The following is a 15,940-nucleotide window of genomic DNA, read 5'->3' as shown; positions in this document are numbered from 1 at the left end:
TACTTACAAGTAACTACCTTGTATATTTTATTTACCAATTAGATAAAGTGAGAAACTCTACAGGGAAAAAAAAATCTTATATTTTATTCTATGCAATTAACTTACCATTTAAAACTTATGTTGCACTTGTATCATTATATAATTTAACAGGGTCCGTTTTTATTATACGTGGCCCACTAGGCCCACTTGATAAATGCGGGGCGGGTGCGAACATCCAACTTTAAATCTGGGGGGGAATCCGCTTCTCAGGGAAAAGGCGGGAAAATTAAGGACAATCCCAATTCATCAACGAAGCAATGGAGAAATTCTTGGTTCCGAGAGAGCCGTCGCCGCCAAAACCCACAACTGTAAAAAGGTAATTCGATCTGATCTACTTGGGCTTCTTCTTTCTTCATCCGTCATCTTCTTATGGTGATTGATTGATCGATCCTTAGAAGGCGGCGACCATGGAAGCGATCTCTAATCGAATTGAACGGACGATTGGAATCACACTACCGACACGAATTGTACACTCTCCTTGCTCATTCCTACTCCGAGGTCTACTCTCTCTCTCTCTCCATCTCTCATTTGAATTTACAGTTTTAAAAAAGGCTAATTCGATTTTGTGTTTTTGTGTGGTGGAGAAGATTGGGAAATTTCCACACCTTTATCACCTGAACGAGGGACCGTGTCATACCCATGTACGTACGATTTTGTATTTAAGCTTTTTTTTTTTTTTCCCTCTCAGTGTGTTTTTTGACCGAGAGCTAAATTTTTTGTAAATTTTCAGATTAGCGAGATCCTACACGGCATAGATTCCTCCTCAACGTTAGTCTCTCTCTTTTGTTTCTAATATTTTACAATTTTGATTTTTTTTTTTAACTGAGTGATTTTGTAAAATTGAATCACTTCCAGGGGAGGCGTTGCTGGGCTTGAGTTTGACAGCCAGGTTTACCTCTCTCCACCAATTAACTTTTGTGTCTTGTGTCAAGTCCTTGTGTTTGTATACTTCTTTGGTTTCTCTTGTTTCCGTTTGTAAAGGTAAAAGGTATTGTTTTTCAGGGAATATATATAGTCTCTGTTACAAGATCAGGATGCTTGACCGTCCATGATTTTGACTCTCTATATTGCCACAGTAAGCTTCCCCCAGGTGATTATGATTCTTCAAACACTGCTCTTCATTCGAAAATTTTGTCTTCATTCGAAAACGGTTTCCAATTTTTAGTTAAGCTATTATTTGTTTCCTTATATTATGCTTCTTATTCAAGTGTCTGTACCTTTGTACATCATCACATATTTTAAATCCTGAGCTAATTTTGCTGAGTCATTGTCATTAACAGGTTCTGTGGAAGATGAGAGTAAGCATGTTGTTCATTTGTCTTTCCCTCCGGGTAGGGAATTCAATGTGGCTAGATGGAATCCCACAAACCAGAATGAGGTATGGACTTCTAACAATTCCTTCTCACAAACATCATTCTAAAACATGTTTTAGTGAGCAATTATAATTCCTATTTAGGTAGCTTGCACATCGAGGAAACGTGATAAAGTCTCTATCTTCGACATCAGTTACATGTCTCCCAAACCAACTGAGGTATGCTTTGAAACATCTGATTTTGAGATTGCATGGATTTAGCTATACATTGTTACAACTCCTGAGACAACGTCATCACGAATTAGGCATACGTATCTCTGTTTTTTCTTTCTTAGGCATAGCAAAATTTCCTTTTCCAGTATGGTTTCAAGAAAATAGCGAATATAGGAAATAATGTCTGATGATTCCCATCACGATTATAAGATCCAGGAATTTTTTTTTATGGAAAGTACACATGGCCATGGTTCATCAAGTCTTAGTCTGTTCTACGTAGGCTACTTCTGTTAAATATTCATATCCTTCCACACATATTTGAGTTATGTTTCTAAATTTGATTCAGGAATTACAAACTAGACAGAAGCTCTCGATTATTGGCCGCAAAACTTCTAGTGGTTTATCTGATGTTGCAATTACTAGCAATGGAGATTCAAGGTTTGTACAATGGCTCATCTCTGGATGCAAAACTATTATAGCGTCTGTTTTAGCTTCTTTCTTCATCATTTTTTTCTTAACTTGTTGTTCATTATGCAGAATATTTTCTCCAGATACGCTTGGTACAGTTCATGTGTGGGATAGAAGAGCAGGCGTGTCTCCATGCATTGAACTTTCAACAAACAGATATGATTCGCTCAAGAGTATTCAGATACACGTTGATAATCAGGTAATCATAAAACCGCAGTAAGCTTTTGGTATCAGATTTAGTTAGGCCCCAAAGTTTTGTTTCGTCCTAGTGACTATGTTTCTTTCATTTGCCATGTAGACTATTTTTGGAGCTGGTAAAGAAGGAATCATTCATATTTGGGACCTTCGTGGAGGAACAAACTCTACTGCTTTTCAGAGCCGCAAAGATGTAAGTCTTCCACGGGATATAATTTATCTGTAACAAACTCTGCATGAATGATACCTTTATTCTCGTGGTTCTGCTAAAAATGTATTTTATCATCTCGTTCTGATATTGGTGTCACGTTCAGATGAGCCACTTGCCTTTAGCATCTTTACATCTTGCACCGATGCTACAGAAGATTGCATCTCTTAAGGTAAGTTCTTTGTTTTGCATCTCTCTCTTGTGCCATCATTCCAGCGACGTTTGAGGCTTCTTTGGTATTTTCTTGTAAGAATTTGAATCCGTTTGCAGGCACAGTCAGAAATCGTCCCCAAGGAAATCCATTCCATCAATGTAAACCCATCTGCTCCTCATCAACTGGCATTTCACCTTGACGATGGTTGGTACGTCACTCTCTCATCAACAACTCATTTCGCCTCGGTAAACAAAACGCTGTTTTCATTTTTATATCTTTTTTTTTCTGATGTGATTTATCCATTGCAGGTCCGGTGTTCTTGACATTTATAAATCTGAAGTTACTCATGTACATTGCCCTCCTCCAGCTTGGTTGTAAGTTAATAAACAAACTCAGGAACTTGCAGCTTAACTTGTAACAAGAAGCGATTAAACTGATTTGAATATTTGATTGGTAATATTGAATTTTTGTTTCACTAGGGATGGTTCCAACAGTTCAGCTGATTTGATCTTGCGGAAACCAACATGGCTGCCAACATCATCTGTAAGCTTTGCACTTTGTACTATCATTAACTGTCATAACTTCATATTTGATGACCTTATCTGGCTTTTGCTTACAAAGCTACATGTTTCCTATTGCAGATTTATGTGGCTGGGTCCATGAGCGAGAAAGGGATTCATTTTCTTGATTTTCATCCAAGCTCTAGGTCCCCTTGTCACGTTGACTACGAGTAAGGATTTCTTGGAAACTCCCCATATGTGTGATGTTGTATCTAAACTTAATGGGATACATTCCTGACATTGCTAATATCTTGTTGCAGTGAGGATTCGCAGAGAGACGAGAAGAGAGACAAGTGTAATCACAGTAACAAGTTTGTTTCACTGTCTGAATCTGTCACGGGTTGTGCTGCGCATCCTCTCAACAGCATGATCGTAGCTGGAACTCAGGTACTAATTAAAATTGCTTCAGTCTTACCATGATTTTGGATTAGTGTTGGGCTAAGAAAATGAACCAGTGAAGCAAATGGACTTGTTTTGTGAGTCGTAGAAAGGTCTAACTGGCATTGTGCATTATATCTGAAAGGTGTTAATAATGATAAGTGGATTTCTGAATAAAAAAATTGATGATTCTGCAGAAATCGTCGCTGCTATTGATCGCGCAGAGACATTGCTCATCAACATCAGAAACTGTAGAAGGTGAACTGTAGCATCTACTAGCTGGAGTAGGCTTCTAGGCGTTGTAAGTTTGTAACATTCACGAGATTATAAGTTCTGCTTAAATGGGTTCCAAAATGAGGATAGGATACTCATGGAAATGCTCTTAAATGCTAAAGTTCGTGTTGTGTATTAATAACAAGATTTATAAGCAACAGAAACAATAGGCTCAAAGCTGATCGATCGTAGAACAGAACCAACAAACACACATTTTATTTAACAATGATTTTATCATCATTATATTATGAACAGTTCCACACTTTTCTCTTATGTGTCTTGCCATGTTCTCGTTGACTTTACAACATTATTGGAAAAACAAATCTTAAGAAATGATCAATCCCACAGGGAAATCTATCTTTTTTTTTTTTTTGGTCTAACAAATCTATGCTAAAAAAAAAAAAAGAGGAGATGAAAATGAAAGGAAAACAAGGGGTATTTTCGTGAACTTAGTCTCTGCCCTTCACATGCGCTCTCTTTATTGGTCCTTTATAGAGAAAAGAGAGAACATTCTTTGGCTTTTTTTCTCTCTCTCTCACACAGACATCATCCTCATCACACCCTTTCCTCGCACGCTCACATTCACCACCTCTCTTCTATTCTTCTTTCATGGCTTCTTCTGAAACAAGAATGAAAAACGGAAGAGAAAAAGAAGAAGCCATAGCAAACGGAGTGAAGGTGAGGTCACTTCAAGCTGGTTTTATGCAGAAGTCAAGCCCATCCTCAACTTACAGTATCAGAATCCCTTCTTCTTGCTCAGCTTCTCGTCCTCTCCCCAACCTCTCTGCTCATGACTATCCTGTTTTCACTCCTGTAACTCTCTCTCTCTCTCATTATGTTTCTTCTTCGAGTTCCATGTGTTTTCTTCACATTTTCTTGTCTCTAACTTGATTTGATTCCAGACATTATGGGACTGGGTTTGTTGAATTTTTTTTTTAAAAAGTCATTCTTCTGTAAATTTCATCAAACCCGAGATTTATTGGTTTAATCCGGTTTAGGCTTGCTAATTAATTGCAATTCGGTATCCAATTTGTTCTGAACAGTCAGCTTATATATTTCTTTATTTATTGTACATGTCTTTATGCAATTTGGAGCTTCACATAACATTCATTTTCCAAAAAAATATCAAAATACATTACATGATTTTGGTTACTTCATATAACATTCATTTTCCAAAACAAATATCAAAATACATTATGTGATTTGGTTAATCAATTTAGTAATTTAAACCACTGTGAAGTAAAATAAACCTACTCTTGGTTTTCCACTTTACACATTTTCTGTACTAAACTTCTCTACTGTTCTTGAAACAGAGCTATGAGGATGAGCCTGCCTCTACATATTATCACAAGAATCTCACTCTATCTGAGCATTGGGATGAATCAGATGTTGGTTTAGTGGAAGGAGATGAAGATCAAGACTTGAGACACACTTATCACTCTGATTCCTACAAAACCTCAGCTTCAAGAAACACTTCAACCCCTCAGCAAGATTCTCATCACCACCATCAGTCTCATGTTTACACCATGTCAGACGCTCTCAGATCCCCACCTTTACATTTTTGTACATCCGCTAGAAGCAACTGTGGCTCGGTCTCATCTTGTAATGAGTACAAACAAAGAGGCTTCGACACCATGAGCTTGAATAACTCTAATCTTGTTGTTCCCTTGACTGATTCGCACTCCGTTGTTGTTTCTTCTCACCCAAGAAACCGTGGAGGCAGAGTGATGTCTTGGTTGTTCCCCAAGTCAAAGCGGAACCCTAATAGAACAGACATATCAGAAGAGGTGTTCAAGGACTCTGGTTCGGATATTGAGAAGTTGAAGAGAGAGTTAATGGAAGCAAACAGAAGCAGAGAAGCAGCGTTAACACAAGTCTCAGAGATGAGAACTTCATTGGGAGAGTTCAACGAAAAGCTGCAGTACTTGGAAAGTTACTGTGTCGGTTTAAAGAAAGCTCTGAGAGAAGCAGTGTCACGAGAAAAGAACTCAGAGATGATGCCAGTGAGTGAAGATGTGATGGTTGAAGGGTTCTTGCAGATTGTCTCAGAATCAAGATTATCCATAAAGCAGTTCTTGAAAACGTTAGTTACCGAGATAGACGAAGAAGACTCGAATCTGATTAGTAACATCAACGCTCTCCTACGACCACACAACTTATCATTCACCTCTAAGCACTCCAAGACCATTCAGTACCACTTAGAAGCCATCATAAGCCAATCAGTACACCAAGACTTCGAGAATTGCGTCTTCCAGAAGAACGGTAAACCGAAACTTCTTGATCAAGAACAAGAACGACAAGCGAACTTCTCGTCTTTTGCTTCCTTGAGGAACTTGAGCTGGAGCGAGGTGTTGAAGAAGGGTACAAAGTACTACAGCGAAGAGTTCAGCAGCTTCTGCGATGAGAAGATGAGTTTGATCATTACAACGTTGAAGTGGACAAGACCTTGGTCTGAAGAAATGCTTCAAGCGTTCTTTGTAGCTGCGAAATGTGTGTGGCTGCTTCATTTGCTTGCCTTCTCGTTCAAGCCAGCGTTAGGGATCTTGAGGGTTGAGGAGAACAGAGAGTTTGAGACGAGTTATATGGAAGATATGGGTGCGGATAGAGACAGGCAGAGATCGTTAGCGTCACGTGGACCAGCATGGGTTAAGGTTATGGTGATGCCTGGGTTTTATGTTCAAGATAGGGTTTTGAGATGTAAGGTTCTTTGCAGGTACAAGTCATTAGGGTGAATGATAGTCACTCTCTAGTCTAGTCAAGTAATTTTTGTAACTTTAATATCTGACAACTAGATTGTTAGTAAGGCCCATCATTTTCATTTGAATGAAAAAAGATTGATCGGAGGACTTTTTAAAATACATCCTATCGGCTGAATCAGTTAGTTTGATAGGAACACATTTAGTACTAAATAGTAGATTTTTCTTTGAAAATAGGATTGGGCGTTCGGGTACCCGTTGGCGTTCGGGTATCCGTTGGCGTTCGGGTATCCGTTGGCGTTCGGGTTTTCGGATTTACTCTTCTAGGTCCCATACTAAAATTTTATTAGTACGGATCGGGTTCGGATAATAACACTTTGAGTTTGGTTCAAAATTGTATTGCATCATAAAACTCATAAAGTAATAATATATCGTACGGATTCGGGTTATATCGGTTCGGTTAAAAAACAAAATTTTTGAAGTAAAACATAAAGAAAAACATCTAAATTAAATAAAAATTAATCTATCACATATAAAATTGATAAAATAACAATAAAATGTTAAATCAAGCATGAAAACAAACATTATTTGTAAAAAATATGTATTACCTTATAGAGAGTAGACTTTTTATTTCAATGAGCAAATTATAAAATACTTATTTATAACTAATTGTGTACTTAAAGCATTTATTAGAATTTTAATATTTATTATTATATATAATATTACCACAAATATTGAATTTAATAATTGGAATACTTATATATATTTCAAAATATTTATATTGACTATTAATTTTGGATTTTTCGGGTTACCCGTTCGGGTTCGGTTAATAACACTTCGGGTTTGGATATTTTTTGTACCACCCTACAAGACCCATTCGGATATTTTTACGTTTCGGGTCAGATAATGGGTCGGGTTTTTCGGTTCGGGTTCGGTTCGGATTTCGGATTCCGAATTCCGGATTTTATGCTCAGGCCTAAAAAAACCGCCACAGTACTTAACTGGGATTTTGAATGTCTTCCGACTAATAAGTAATCAAATCACTTATTACAAGATTATCAAATAAATAGTTTGGACCGAAACTCAAATTCAAACTATCACATAACTATGATTTTGTTTCAGACCAAGTTTGAATCCCGGAAATTTTTTTTTAGCATATTCCTGATCTTGTCTACTATTTGACCACACAACCATGAATGTAAGACTTCTATCTTTAGAGAAAACAATGTTAGCGGATCAAAGAAACAATAAAATGAACATTTTATATTTTCTTGATCAATTCGTATAACTAAAATATAAAACAGGGATTGCAAGAGTATAGTCTTCCTAACCTAGAAAATAGTTGCAAAACTATTGTCTAAACAACAAAAACAAAGAACTAAAGAAAAAATTAACAACATCTAAAATAGCATATTCTATAGAATTATCCCAAGAAAAATTAACATCTATAATTTCTTCTATGACATTTTGTGGTATTCACTTTTATAAGTGACTCTAACCAACAACTACTATCTACCGATCCAACAGGGCGGGATGGGTTAGGTTAAAAGATAACAATTGCTGATAATGTAGATGTGGAAATGTCCGATTGTGATATAATTGACATTGCATGAAGGCCATTTTCAATGTGTGTTTCTTCAAAGACATTCTAATCAGAGACAAAGTGTAACAAAAATGTTCTCCACCACAAATTTCATGTAATGCATATATAATGATTAACCCATTAGAATTTTTTTAGTAAGAAGATGGTCCCTGAAGTGAAAAATTATTTATAGTAATCTTTTCGTTATTATTAAAAACAAATATATAATACACATATAAAATTATAGGCTAAGATACATCACCATGTAAAGTAAGATTCAAGTTTAAGCTAATGCTTTGATTCAATGGTATTTTGTTTATTTCCTTTATTTGGAGCTCTGTTCTCATGGGTGATAATTGCTTTCTTAGTTAGTAACCACTTTGTCTTCATTTAGAAAATGATATAATTGTATATGCATGATTAATGTTTCAAATAAATAAACTTGATGTTTTCATTTCGTTCTTGTCTCAAAGGAGTTTAATACACATGACCCTACACTTGTACACAGTGATTAACCTCACGCTACCGTAGGTAATAGCCGTAGTTCCGATTGGTAATAGCCGTAACTTTAAAATTTTTGTTGTAGAAAAAAATCTGTAGACTTTTGCTACCGTAGGTAATAGCCGTAGTTCCGATTGGTAATAGCCGTAACTTTAAAATTTTTGTTGTAGAAAAAAATCTGTAGACTTTTTGTTGTGGCTTTAGATTTTAGTGCTGTAGAATTTTATGAAAAATACTAAAAAATTGTTTTGAATATTTGCCTCTGCAGAGTACTTGTACAGTTGTAGGTTATTTCAAGAGTTGTAGTTTTAAAAAAAAAAATTAAAGGTTGATTACTCTAAATTTGGTGCTGTATAAATAAATAGGGACGTGGACAACACCTACATCAGCTACTTATCACCCCTTATATTGTTATTTTTATGCGATTATTTTATGTGTTTTCTGTGTTTAGAGTCACACTAACGCTTCAGTTTAGGGTTAGTGTTAGGAGACTTCTGCATAAAGTTATTTTATACATTTCATTTTAGGAGCGATATATTTGAAGTTTAGTTAATATACTACTATAATATCTATTTCTTTTTAAATAAGAATTATGTTTAATATGCATTCCTGTTGCTTAAGAAGTAGCATTTTGAAAGAAAAAAAACGAATATCTTCCCTAAGACTTTGGCCTTCTCCATTAGAAATCATGTTCAAGATTCAGTATTCTAACTTCTTTTATATAATTTATATGTGAATGATTTATTTATGATTATATAAAAGTTATGTATATTATTTCCGTATGGATGACAAAAGATATTAATACTAATAAATCATGTACATTTTTTTGTCGGCCTATAACTCATGTATATATGAGTGTAAATCGAGAGGTGGCCGATTTTCATTTTTTTTGTCGGCATATCAATGAAAAGATAAAAATATGGATAAAGGTAATAATATTTTCTCCATAACAATAATTCGATTTCTTCAAGTATACGTGTTGGTGCGCGAGAGGTAGTTGTGTGAAGCCGAAGCAAAACTTTTGTTCGGCTAAGCCTATTATAAAACAAACTAAAAGGGTTATGACACTCGTCGACTTATTACAAATCAAAATATGCTTATATACGTAAACAATTTACTGAAATAACGTAACATTTGCTTACCTTGAAAATGAAGACAATGAAGACATCTTGAATAGAAAATATATTATGCTCTGATGGATGAATATATATTAATGTTATATAGTATTATATATACACACGTAAGGTTAACGGATTAGACATGTCTGTAATATGTACCTTGTAAATGAAGAAACTAATGGAAATGGTTAATATATTAAAAAAAAAAGAACAAGTGAAGATCACTTCTTCTTTTCGTCTTGATGTTTGTATTTTGTGTCTCTCTCAAAACCGTTTTCGTCCATGACCGATCAACTAACGTTTCTTCACTTGGTGAAATTACAAACATACATTTGTTGTTGGTGTATTTTATTTACCACAAACAATATTTGTATCAACTCAAAATGTATAAATAATTTGAAAAAGAGCCTGCGTTCGTTAAGTTTTAAAACAAAGCAACACACTATATATTATATAATAGTATAATATATATATATCAATGTTTAAAATAAGGAATAAATGTTGAAAAGGAGGAAGAAGAAAATTGGTGTAATGTTTTTTCTTCCCAGAATTGTAAGCAAACCATACAACCATCCCTTTCATCATCATCATCATCATTCTCCCTTCATCAAGTCTTCTCTATTTCCTCTCTCTATTATAAAAACAAACTTCACTTGTTCACGTCAATAAGCTGAGCCTTGAGAAAGACAAGAGAACAATTAACTCAACAAGAATGAGGAAACCAGAGGTAGCAAGTGCAGCCACTCATCAAGTAAAGAAGATGAAGAAGGGGTTATGGTCTCCAGAAGAAGACTCAAGGCTGATGCAATATATGATAAGCAGTGGGCAAGGGTGTTGGAGCGATGTAGCCAAAAACGCAGGTCTTCAACGATGTGGCAAGAGCTGCCGTCTTCGTTGGATCAACTATCTTCGTCCTGACCTCAAACGTGGTGCTTTCTCTCCTCAAGAAGAGGAACTCATTATTCGTTTTCATTCCATTCTCGGCAACAGGTTTATATTTTCACCGTCGTTTTGGTTTGTTGACAATTAAATAAATTAATAAGCTAACCATGGTGGATAAAATTCTTCAAGAATACTATTATTTTTCAGGTGAATCTTGTTTTTAGATTGTCTAACTTTTTTTTGGGAGGGGATAATGGGTAAATAGTAAAATCGCATAGAAAGCCAATTAATACAACGTGAAGTTCGATTATACATAAACATCGTGTATACTGCTCACCTGTGAATATGACTATATAAGATACATGATCTCTATAGATCGTAGAAATGTATAATCGAACTTCATGATGAAGGATAGAGTTTGGTTTGAAATTTTATTGGCACAATAACTGTTGTTCAAAGGGATGAATGATTGTTTGTGAAGAAAATTGACCCAATTGAAAGTTGACATAATAATAGTAACATTAGAAAATAGATGCAAAAACCAAACTAGGAATGAGTACATTACATGTAATTATGTCAGTATGTGAGTAGTCAAAGATGGTTAATCGTGGGTGCTAAGACTTAAGAATGCTTCTTATAAAAAAAACCTTGTTTTTTAATGAAAGGGACTTCTCTTTAGCACCTTTTCTTCTCTTCTTTAGGGTTTTACTTCAACTTTCATTTTCTATTTATACATTTATAAGGTTTTTTATTTTACTGTCACTTTCTCTAAAGATACATTTTAAAATTTATGTTTTACGTTGGACATGACATAAATTTTTGTATATTTTATACTGTATACTTCTGCTAAATTATTTTCGACCATTTTTATACATACAAAAACTTTATTTGATTTTATTGTGCATATATAAACTAATTGACTCCTGGACTTATAATGTTTATCTTTTATACTTATTAGTTAATTTTAAATAGAGATAAATTCCATTGTTGTCAAAACCTATGTCAACGACACTTTGTTTGAAGAAAAAGTAAAAGTTCTAAAACTATATATAGTTATTGTGTGATTTTTAGTAGTGGTAGTGCTTTGTTTTCACTTTTCATGTACTTAGATCAGTTTCTAATTCCCATGCAAACCATGCATGTATCAATTTTACATAGCATCGTACGTCCCATTAAACTACTGTCCTCTCTTTCTTCTTATTGGGTTTCATAGGTGGTCTCAGATTGCAGCACGATTGCCTGGTCGGACGGACAACGAGATCAAGAATTTTTGGAACTCAACAATAAAGAAAAGGCTAAAGAAGATGTCCGATACATCCAACCTCGTCAACAATTCATCCTCATCACCCGACACAAGTGATTTGTCTAATAATACCACCTCTTCTTTGGAGCTTAAGGATATTATAGGAAGCTTCATGTCCTTACAAGAACAAGGATTCATCAACCCCTCTTTCACCAACACACCAATAACCAACAACAATCCATTCCCAGCACCACACATGATCAGCCACCCTTGTAATGACGATTTTAACAAGTATGCAGATGGTTTCTATGGAGTAAACACAGGGTTACAAGGGGAAATCTATTTTCCACCTTTGGAGTGTCAAGAAGGTGACTGGTACAAGGCAGATATTAACAACCACTTAGAGGTCATGAACACTAATGGAGCTGAAAATGTACCGGAAAGTATGAGAATGGAAGAATATTGGGACCTTGACCAGTTGATGAGCACTGAGGTTCCTTCGTTTCACTTCAACTTCAAACAAAGCACATGATTTTTTGTTTACGTCACTTTTTTTCGGTTGCGGAATTATACTCGAGAGATTCGTAGCCACACGTAAATGCAAATACTGATATATATACATTGTCATAGATAGATATTGAAAAGTTAGAAAGTCTTTTGTATTTCGAATAACTGTCTCGTACAAGGGCTATATAGCTTGACGGGCCAAATGTAATGATATTGATTAGTCAATGTAAACCATATATCCCTTAATAAAATATGAAATAAAAACATAAATTTGTAAACATTGCCGAATATCTGAAGAATATTGTATCGAAATGTTAGTTGGCAGTTATTTTTTTCAGTGAAAAAAAAATGAAATATATAGATAACGTAAAATAAGTAAATAGTTTACAAAAAAAACATAAGAAAACAACACTTTTGAGCTGAAATTGTTAAACAGGATGCGAATTTGTAACATGGCACTAAATGTGATATAAAATCACGTTCGTTTGGGCTTGAAAAGTAAACCCATTCCTTTTTTTTTTTGAACCAGAGGATTATATTAAGCTTAACTGAAGATTACAAATAGAAAGCTTAGTGTCAGAGAATGAAACTCACTTGCTACATTAAAAAAAACTAAAACATTAAAAGGATAGGTTAAACGGTTTGAATCATAGGTAAAAAACCGGAAACTTCTTAAAAAGAGCTTCTAAGCTGAGAGATTTCATCCCACAACTGTGAGCAGAGACCATGGCGTTTTGCATTGCCAAATTTTCCGCAATTAGGGGCGACGCCACAAAAGAAGCTGTCGTTGAGTGAGATGTGGATGTTCCAAAGCATCATCAATGGTCCACGTTTTGGATACCAGGTGAGAATTACCTCTTACAAAGAGGGACTGTGGTGAAAAGATTCTTTCCCGAAAAGAGGAAGTGGATGACGATCTCTCGGCCCTGACGAGAGGAAGTTGTTTGAGTAAACTTAACAATAATGGTTAAAGTTACTGGGCTGGTAGGAGTAAGCTTTTGTCTTTTCGGATTGTGAAACAATGTAGCACTTGAGCTTGTGATTTTGTTGGCCTTCGGTGGTTGATTGATGAACGATGTTGATATTGGATTGATAATTACTCTTGTCGGGGTTGACCTCTGATGATGAACTTGACTATACATTTTTGGAATAAATCCAACGAATGCGACAGGAAGAGCGGGTTCTTCCCGGGAATAGCAGAGACAGCCACCAACGCAAGATGTTAACGGCATGGAGATGATGGTTGAGCTTCGTGAATCCCAATCTGGTCGAAAGCTAAGAGCACAAACACATGGTACCAGATCCGGTCGATAAGAACAGTGAAAGCGCATAGGTGAGAAATGGATACCATCCACACAGCCAATCACCACCAATATCTTAACAATCAAAGCCAGTCCTCGAGACTTCGGTTTGTTGCGTATTGGAGAGAGGCAAGCTTGGCGACGATTTTATTTTCCACCAAGACATTCACATCAACATACACATCTTGTAGAGGGAGAATCAAAGCCCTTAAGGATTGGGTTTGGCAAACGTTCATTCTGGGCATTCCTCGCCGGAACGGCTTGGTGATGAGGAGGAGCCTGCATAACTGTGACTTGCAGCTTTTTAAAGGGCTCCAGCGGCATCTTCTGAGAAGGACATATCGGTGGCTGAGGAGACTTCCCATTTAAATCTGAGATTTTCGAGTACTTGGAAGTTGTTCATTGTAGATCCGGTTTCCAACCGATGGAAGGCCCGCTTCTAGATCTCATGAGCTCATAACGATCGATTGAAGAGACTAGGGCCAGATGAGTTAGAATCAGCTTCAGTGGTTTCATATCCAGAGATTTGTCAAGTTTTGTGAACGCCATGCTCAGATCTGGAGATAGTGTTGCTCGAAGTAACCGTGAAGCACATGTGGGATAGGGGTGAAACATGGGGTCATGGAGGATGAGAGACGGTGGGGGTCAGGAGGGACTGGAAGGTCAGGAGGTCCACCGGAAAAGCTACGCCGATGTCTGGATCTGGAGGTTCAGAGGGCGGGAGAGGAGGAGAAGTTGAGCCAGCTACAGTTAACGCCATGGAGGGAGACAGAGACTTCACGCCGGTGTGTGACCCAAGCACCGACGCGGTGGAGGATACCTCGCCTTTCATGAGGAGGAAGTGGAGGGGCTGCACCGGTGAGAGATATTCATTGGCGGAGAAGCTTCGGAGGCGACTAATATTTTATATTCTCTCTTAACCCGACCCAGAAGTTGTGCTATTGTATAAGTAAACCCATTCCAATAGACACATTTGCTATGTAGGTCATTTATAGAAGAAAAACTAAAGTTCCATTTGAGATAGTCTTAGAACATTGGTTGTATATCGGTCCCTGTTCTAAAAATCGGCTGCCTGGGCGCTCCGCGTCACTTTTCCACCCGGATTTATGCCAAATCGGTTAAAAAAATCAGATATCCGATTTTCTCCGCCTAGACCGCCTAGCCGCTTAGACGGCCGCCTAACCGCCTAGGCGGCCGCCTAATCTTTTTTTTATTTATTATTTTTAATTATTTTTAATAATATTTTTATTTATTTATTTGATCTAAAATTTTATAAATATCATTTATATTCATAATTTTTATGAAAATTTCACTATATTAAGTTTATATATTCTATTTGTGTGTTTTATACAATTTTAAACATGAAAATGTATTAATGTTATACACAATTAAAGATTAACATGTTTTATAATATAGTAAACAGTCAAAAAATTCTGCCCCGCATAATTTCTGATTAATCCCTGATTTTCTCTTTATGCGCTAGGTCCAACCCGACCGCCCCACTAGCGCCTAGCGCGTTCCCGAACAGGGATATCGGTCTATCAATTTTAGATTGGGTTATTCGTTTTGACCCAAAACCTTATCATTGATATATACTACTTTTTCGGTTTTACAAAAATATAATTTTTAGTGTTTTTACACCTATTAAGACAATACATTAAATCACTATATTAATGTATCGTTTTTTGTAATTTTTAATTTTTAATAATTTTTAACCAATACATCTTCCATTTCCATTTCAATTTTATGCACACAGATTAATAATCATATGATCTTGTAAGTGTATGACTGATTTGTACTTGTTTCAGTGAGTTAGATTACGTATTTGCAGACAATATGATTGACCTCATCCTCTTTAATTCGACAGATAACAAATATAAATCACTTGTGAAAAGAGTAAAAAAGAACAGAATAATTTTAGTATTTTCCAAAAATGAAACCGTGGGTGGTCCCTACATTTTCCACGTGTCCCACGTCCCAGCCGATCAATTGCGTGTCATTTTGACCCACATTTCTCATATTAATTTACTTTTTTTTTAGAAAAAAAAACAAAAATAACACTAAATGAAGTTTTTGTTCCAAAACTAGCATTCAACGTCAAAAGTCACAAAAAGTCAAAAGTCACAAAAATAGCACTTAATGTTTTATCAAAAGTCACAAACTTAGGGTTTAGAGTTAAAGGATGGAGTTTAGGGTTTATGGTTTAGGGTTTACGGTTTAGGGTTTAAGGTTTAGGATTTAAGGTTTAGGGTTTAGGGTTTATAGTTTAGGGTTTAGAGTTTAGAGTTTAGGGTTTAGGGTTTAGAGTTG

The 15,940-nt window shown here is 35.9% G+C and overlaps 3 protein-coding genes across 5 annotated transcripts; all 3 read left to right on the top strand.

The window, feature by feature from the left end:
• The first annotated feature begins 267 nt into the window (after positions 1–267).
• LOC106332820 lies at positions 268–3,999 on the top strand. 3 transcript variants are annotated; one of them, XM_013771312.1, is made up of 18 exons: positions 268–355; positions 438–537; positions 627–680; positions 770–807; positions 895–928; positions 1,042–1,129; positions 1,320–1,417; positions 1,496–1,570; positions 1,911–2,002; positions 2,102–2,231; positions 2,331–2,420; positions 2,542–2,607; positions 2,706–2,797; positions 2,898–2,963; positions 3,069–3,132; positions 3,231–3,319; positions 3,410–3,536; positions 3,725–3,999. In XM_013771312.1, exons 1-18 carry the CDS (start codon positions 297–299, stop codon positions 3,794–3,796), a joined length of 1,434 nt encoding a protein of 477 aa, XP_013626766.1. In that variant the 5' UTR covers positions 268–296; the 3' UTR covers positions 3,797–3,999. The 3 variants fall into 3 exon arrangements, with proteins under 3 accessions (XP_013626766.1, XP_013626767.1, XP_013626765.1); XM_013771313.1 differs by having other exon boundaries at positions 435–537; positions 1,042–1,114; XM_013771311.1 differs by having other exon boundaries at positions 435–537.
• Positions 4,000–4,324: 325 nt separating this feature from the next.
• LOC106332177 (IRK-interacting protein-like) lies at positions 4,325–6,639 on the top strand. Its single transcript, XM_013770649.1, has 2 exons — positions 4,325–4,613; positions 5,114–6,639. The coding sequence occupies exons 1-2, from the start codon at positions 4,410–4,412 to the stop codon at positions 6,530–6,532; spliced, it is 1,623 nt and encodes a 540-aa protein (XP_013626103.1). The 5' UTR covers positions 4,325–4,409; the 3' UTR covers positions 6,533–6,639.
• A 3,770-nt stretch (positions 6,640–10,409) lies between these two features.
• On the top strand, positions 10,410–12,565 carry LOC106332492 (transcription factor MYB46-like). The gene is made up of 2 exons (XM_013770956.1): positions 10,410–10,687; positions 11,793–12,565. Exons 1-2 carry the CDS (start codon positions 10,410–10,412, stop codon positions 12,352–12,354), a joined length of 840 nt encoding a protein of 279 aa, XP_013626410.1. The 3' UTR covers positions 12,355–12,565.
• The last annotated feature ends 3,375 nt before the right edge of the window (positions 12,566–15,940 follow it).

The sequence above is a fragment of the Brassica oleracea genome, chromosome C3 (assembly GCF_000695525.1).
Source record: "Brassica oleracea var. oleracea cultivar TO1000 chromosome C3, BOL, whole genome shotgun sequence".
NCBI classification, from domain to species: domain Eukaryota; kingdom Viridiplantae; phylum Streptophyta; class Magnoliopsida; order Brassicales; family Brassicaceae; genus Brassica; species Brassica oleracea.
Note: the sequence above shows the minus strand (reverse complement) of the source record. Positions and strands in the feature narration are given on the sequence as shown.

Bases quoted from the DNA above. Each gene is read 5' to 3' on its own strand.
- LOC106332820 (XM_013771311.1), top strand. From the start codon at position 297: ATGGAGAAATTCTTGGTTCCGAGAGAGCCGTCGCCGCCAAAACCCACA. The intron at 681-769 runs GTACGTACGATT...GTAAATTTTCAG, and splicing joins AGGGACCGTGTCATACCCAT to ATTAGCGAGATCCTACACGG. The intron at 2,798-2,897 runs GTACGTCACTCT...TATCCATTGCAG, and splicing joins TTTCACCTTGACGATGGTTG to GTCCGGTGTTCTTGACATTT.
- LOC106332177 (XM_013770649.1), top strand. From the start codon at position 4,410: ATGGCTTCTTCTGAAACAAGAATGAAAAACGGAAGAGAAAAAGAAGAA. The intron at 4,614-5,113 runs GTAACTCTCTCT...TTCTTGAAACAG, and splicing joins ACTATCCTGTTTTCACTCCT to AGCTATGAGGATGAGCCTGC.
- LOC106332492 (XM_013770956.1), top strand. From the start codon at position 10,410: ATGAGGAAACCAGAGGTAGCAAGTGCAGCCACTCATCAAGTAAAGAAG. The intron at 10,688-11,792 runs GTTTATATTTTC...TGGGTTTCATAG, and splicing joins CATTCCATTCTCGGCAACAG to GTGGTCTCAGATTGCAGCAC.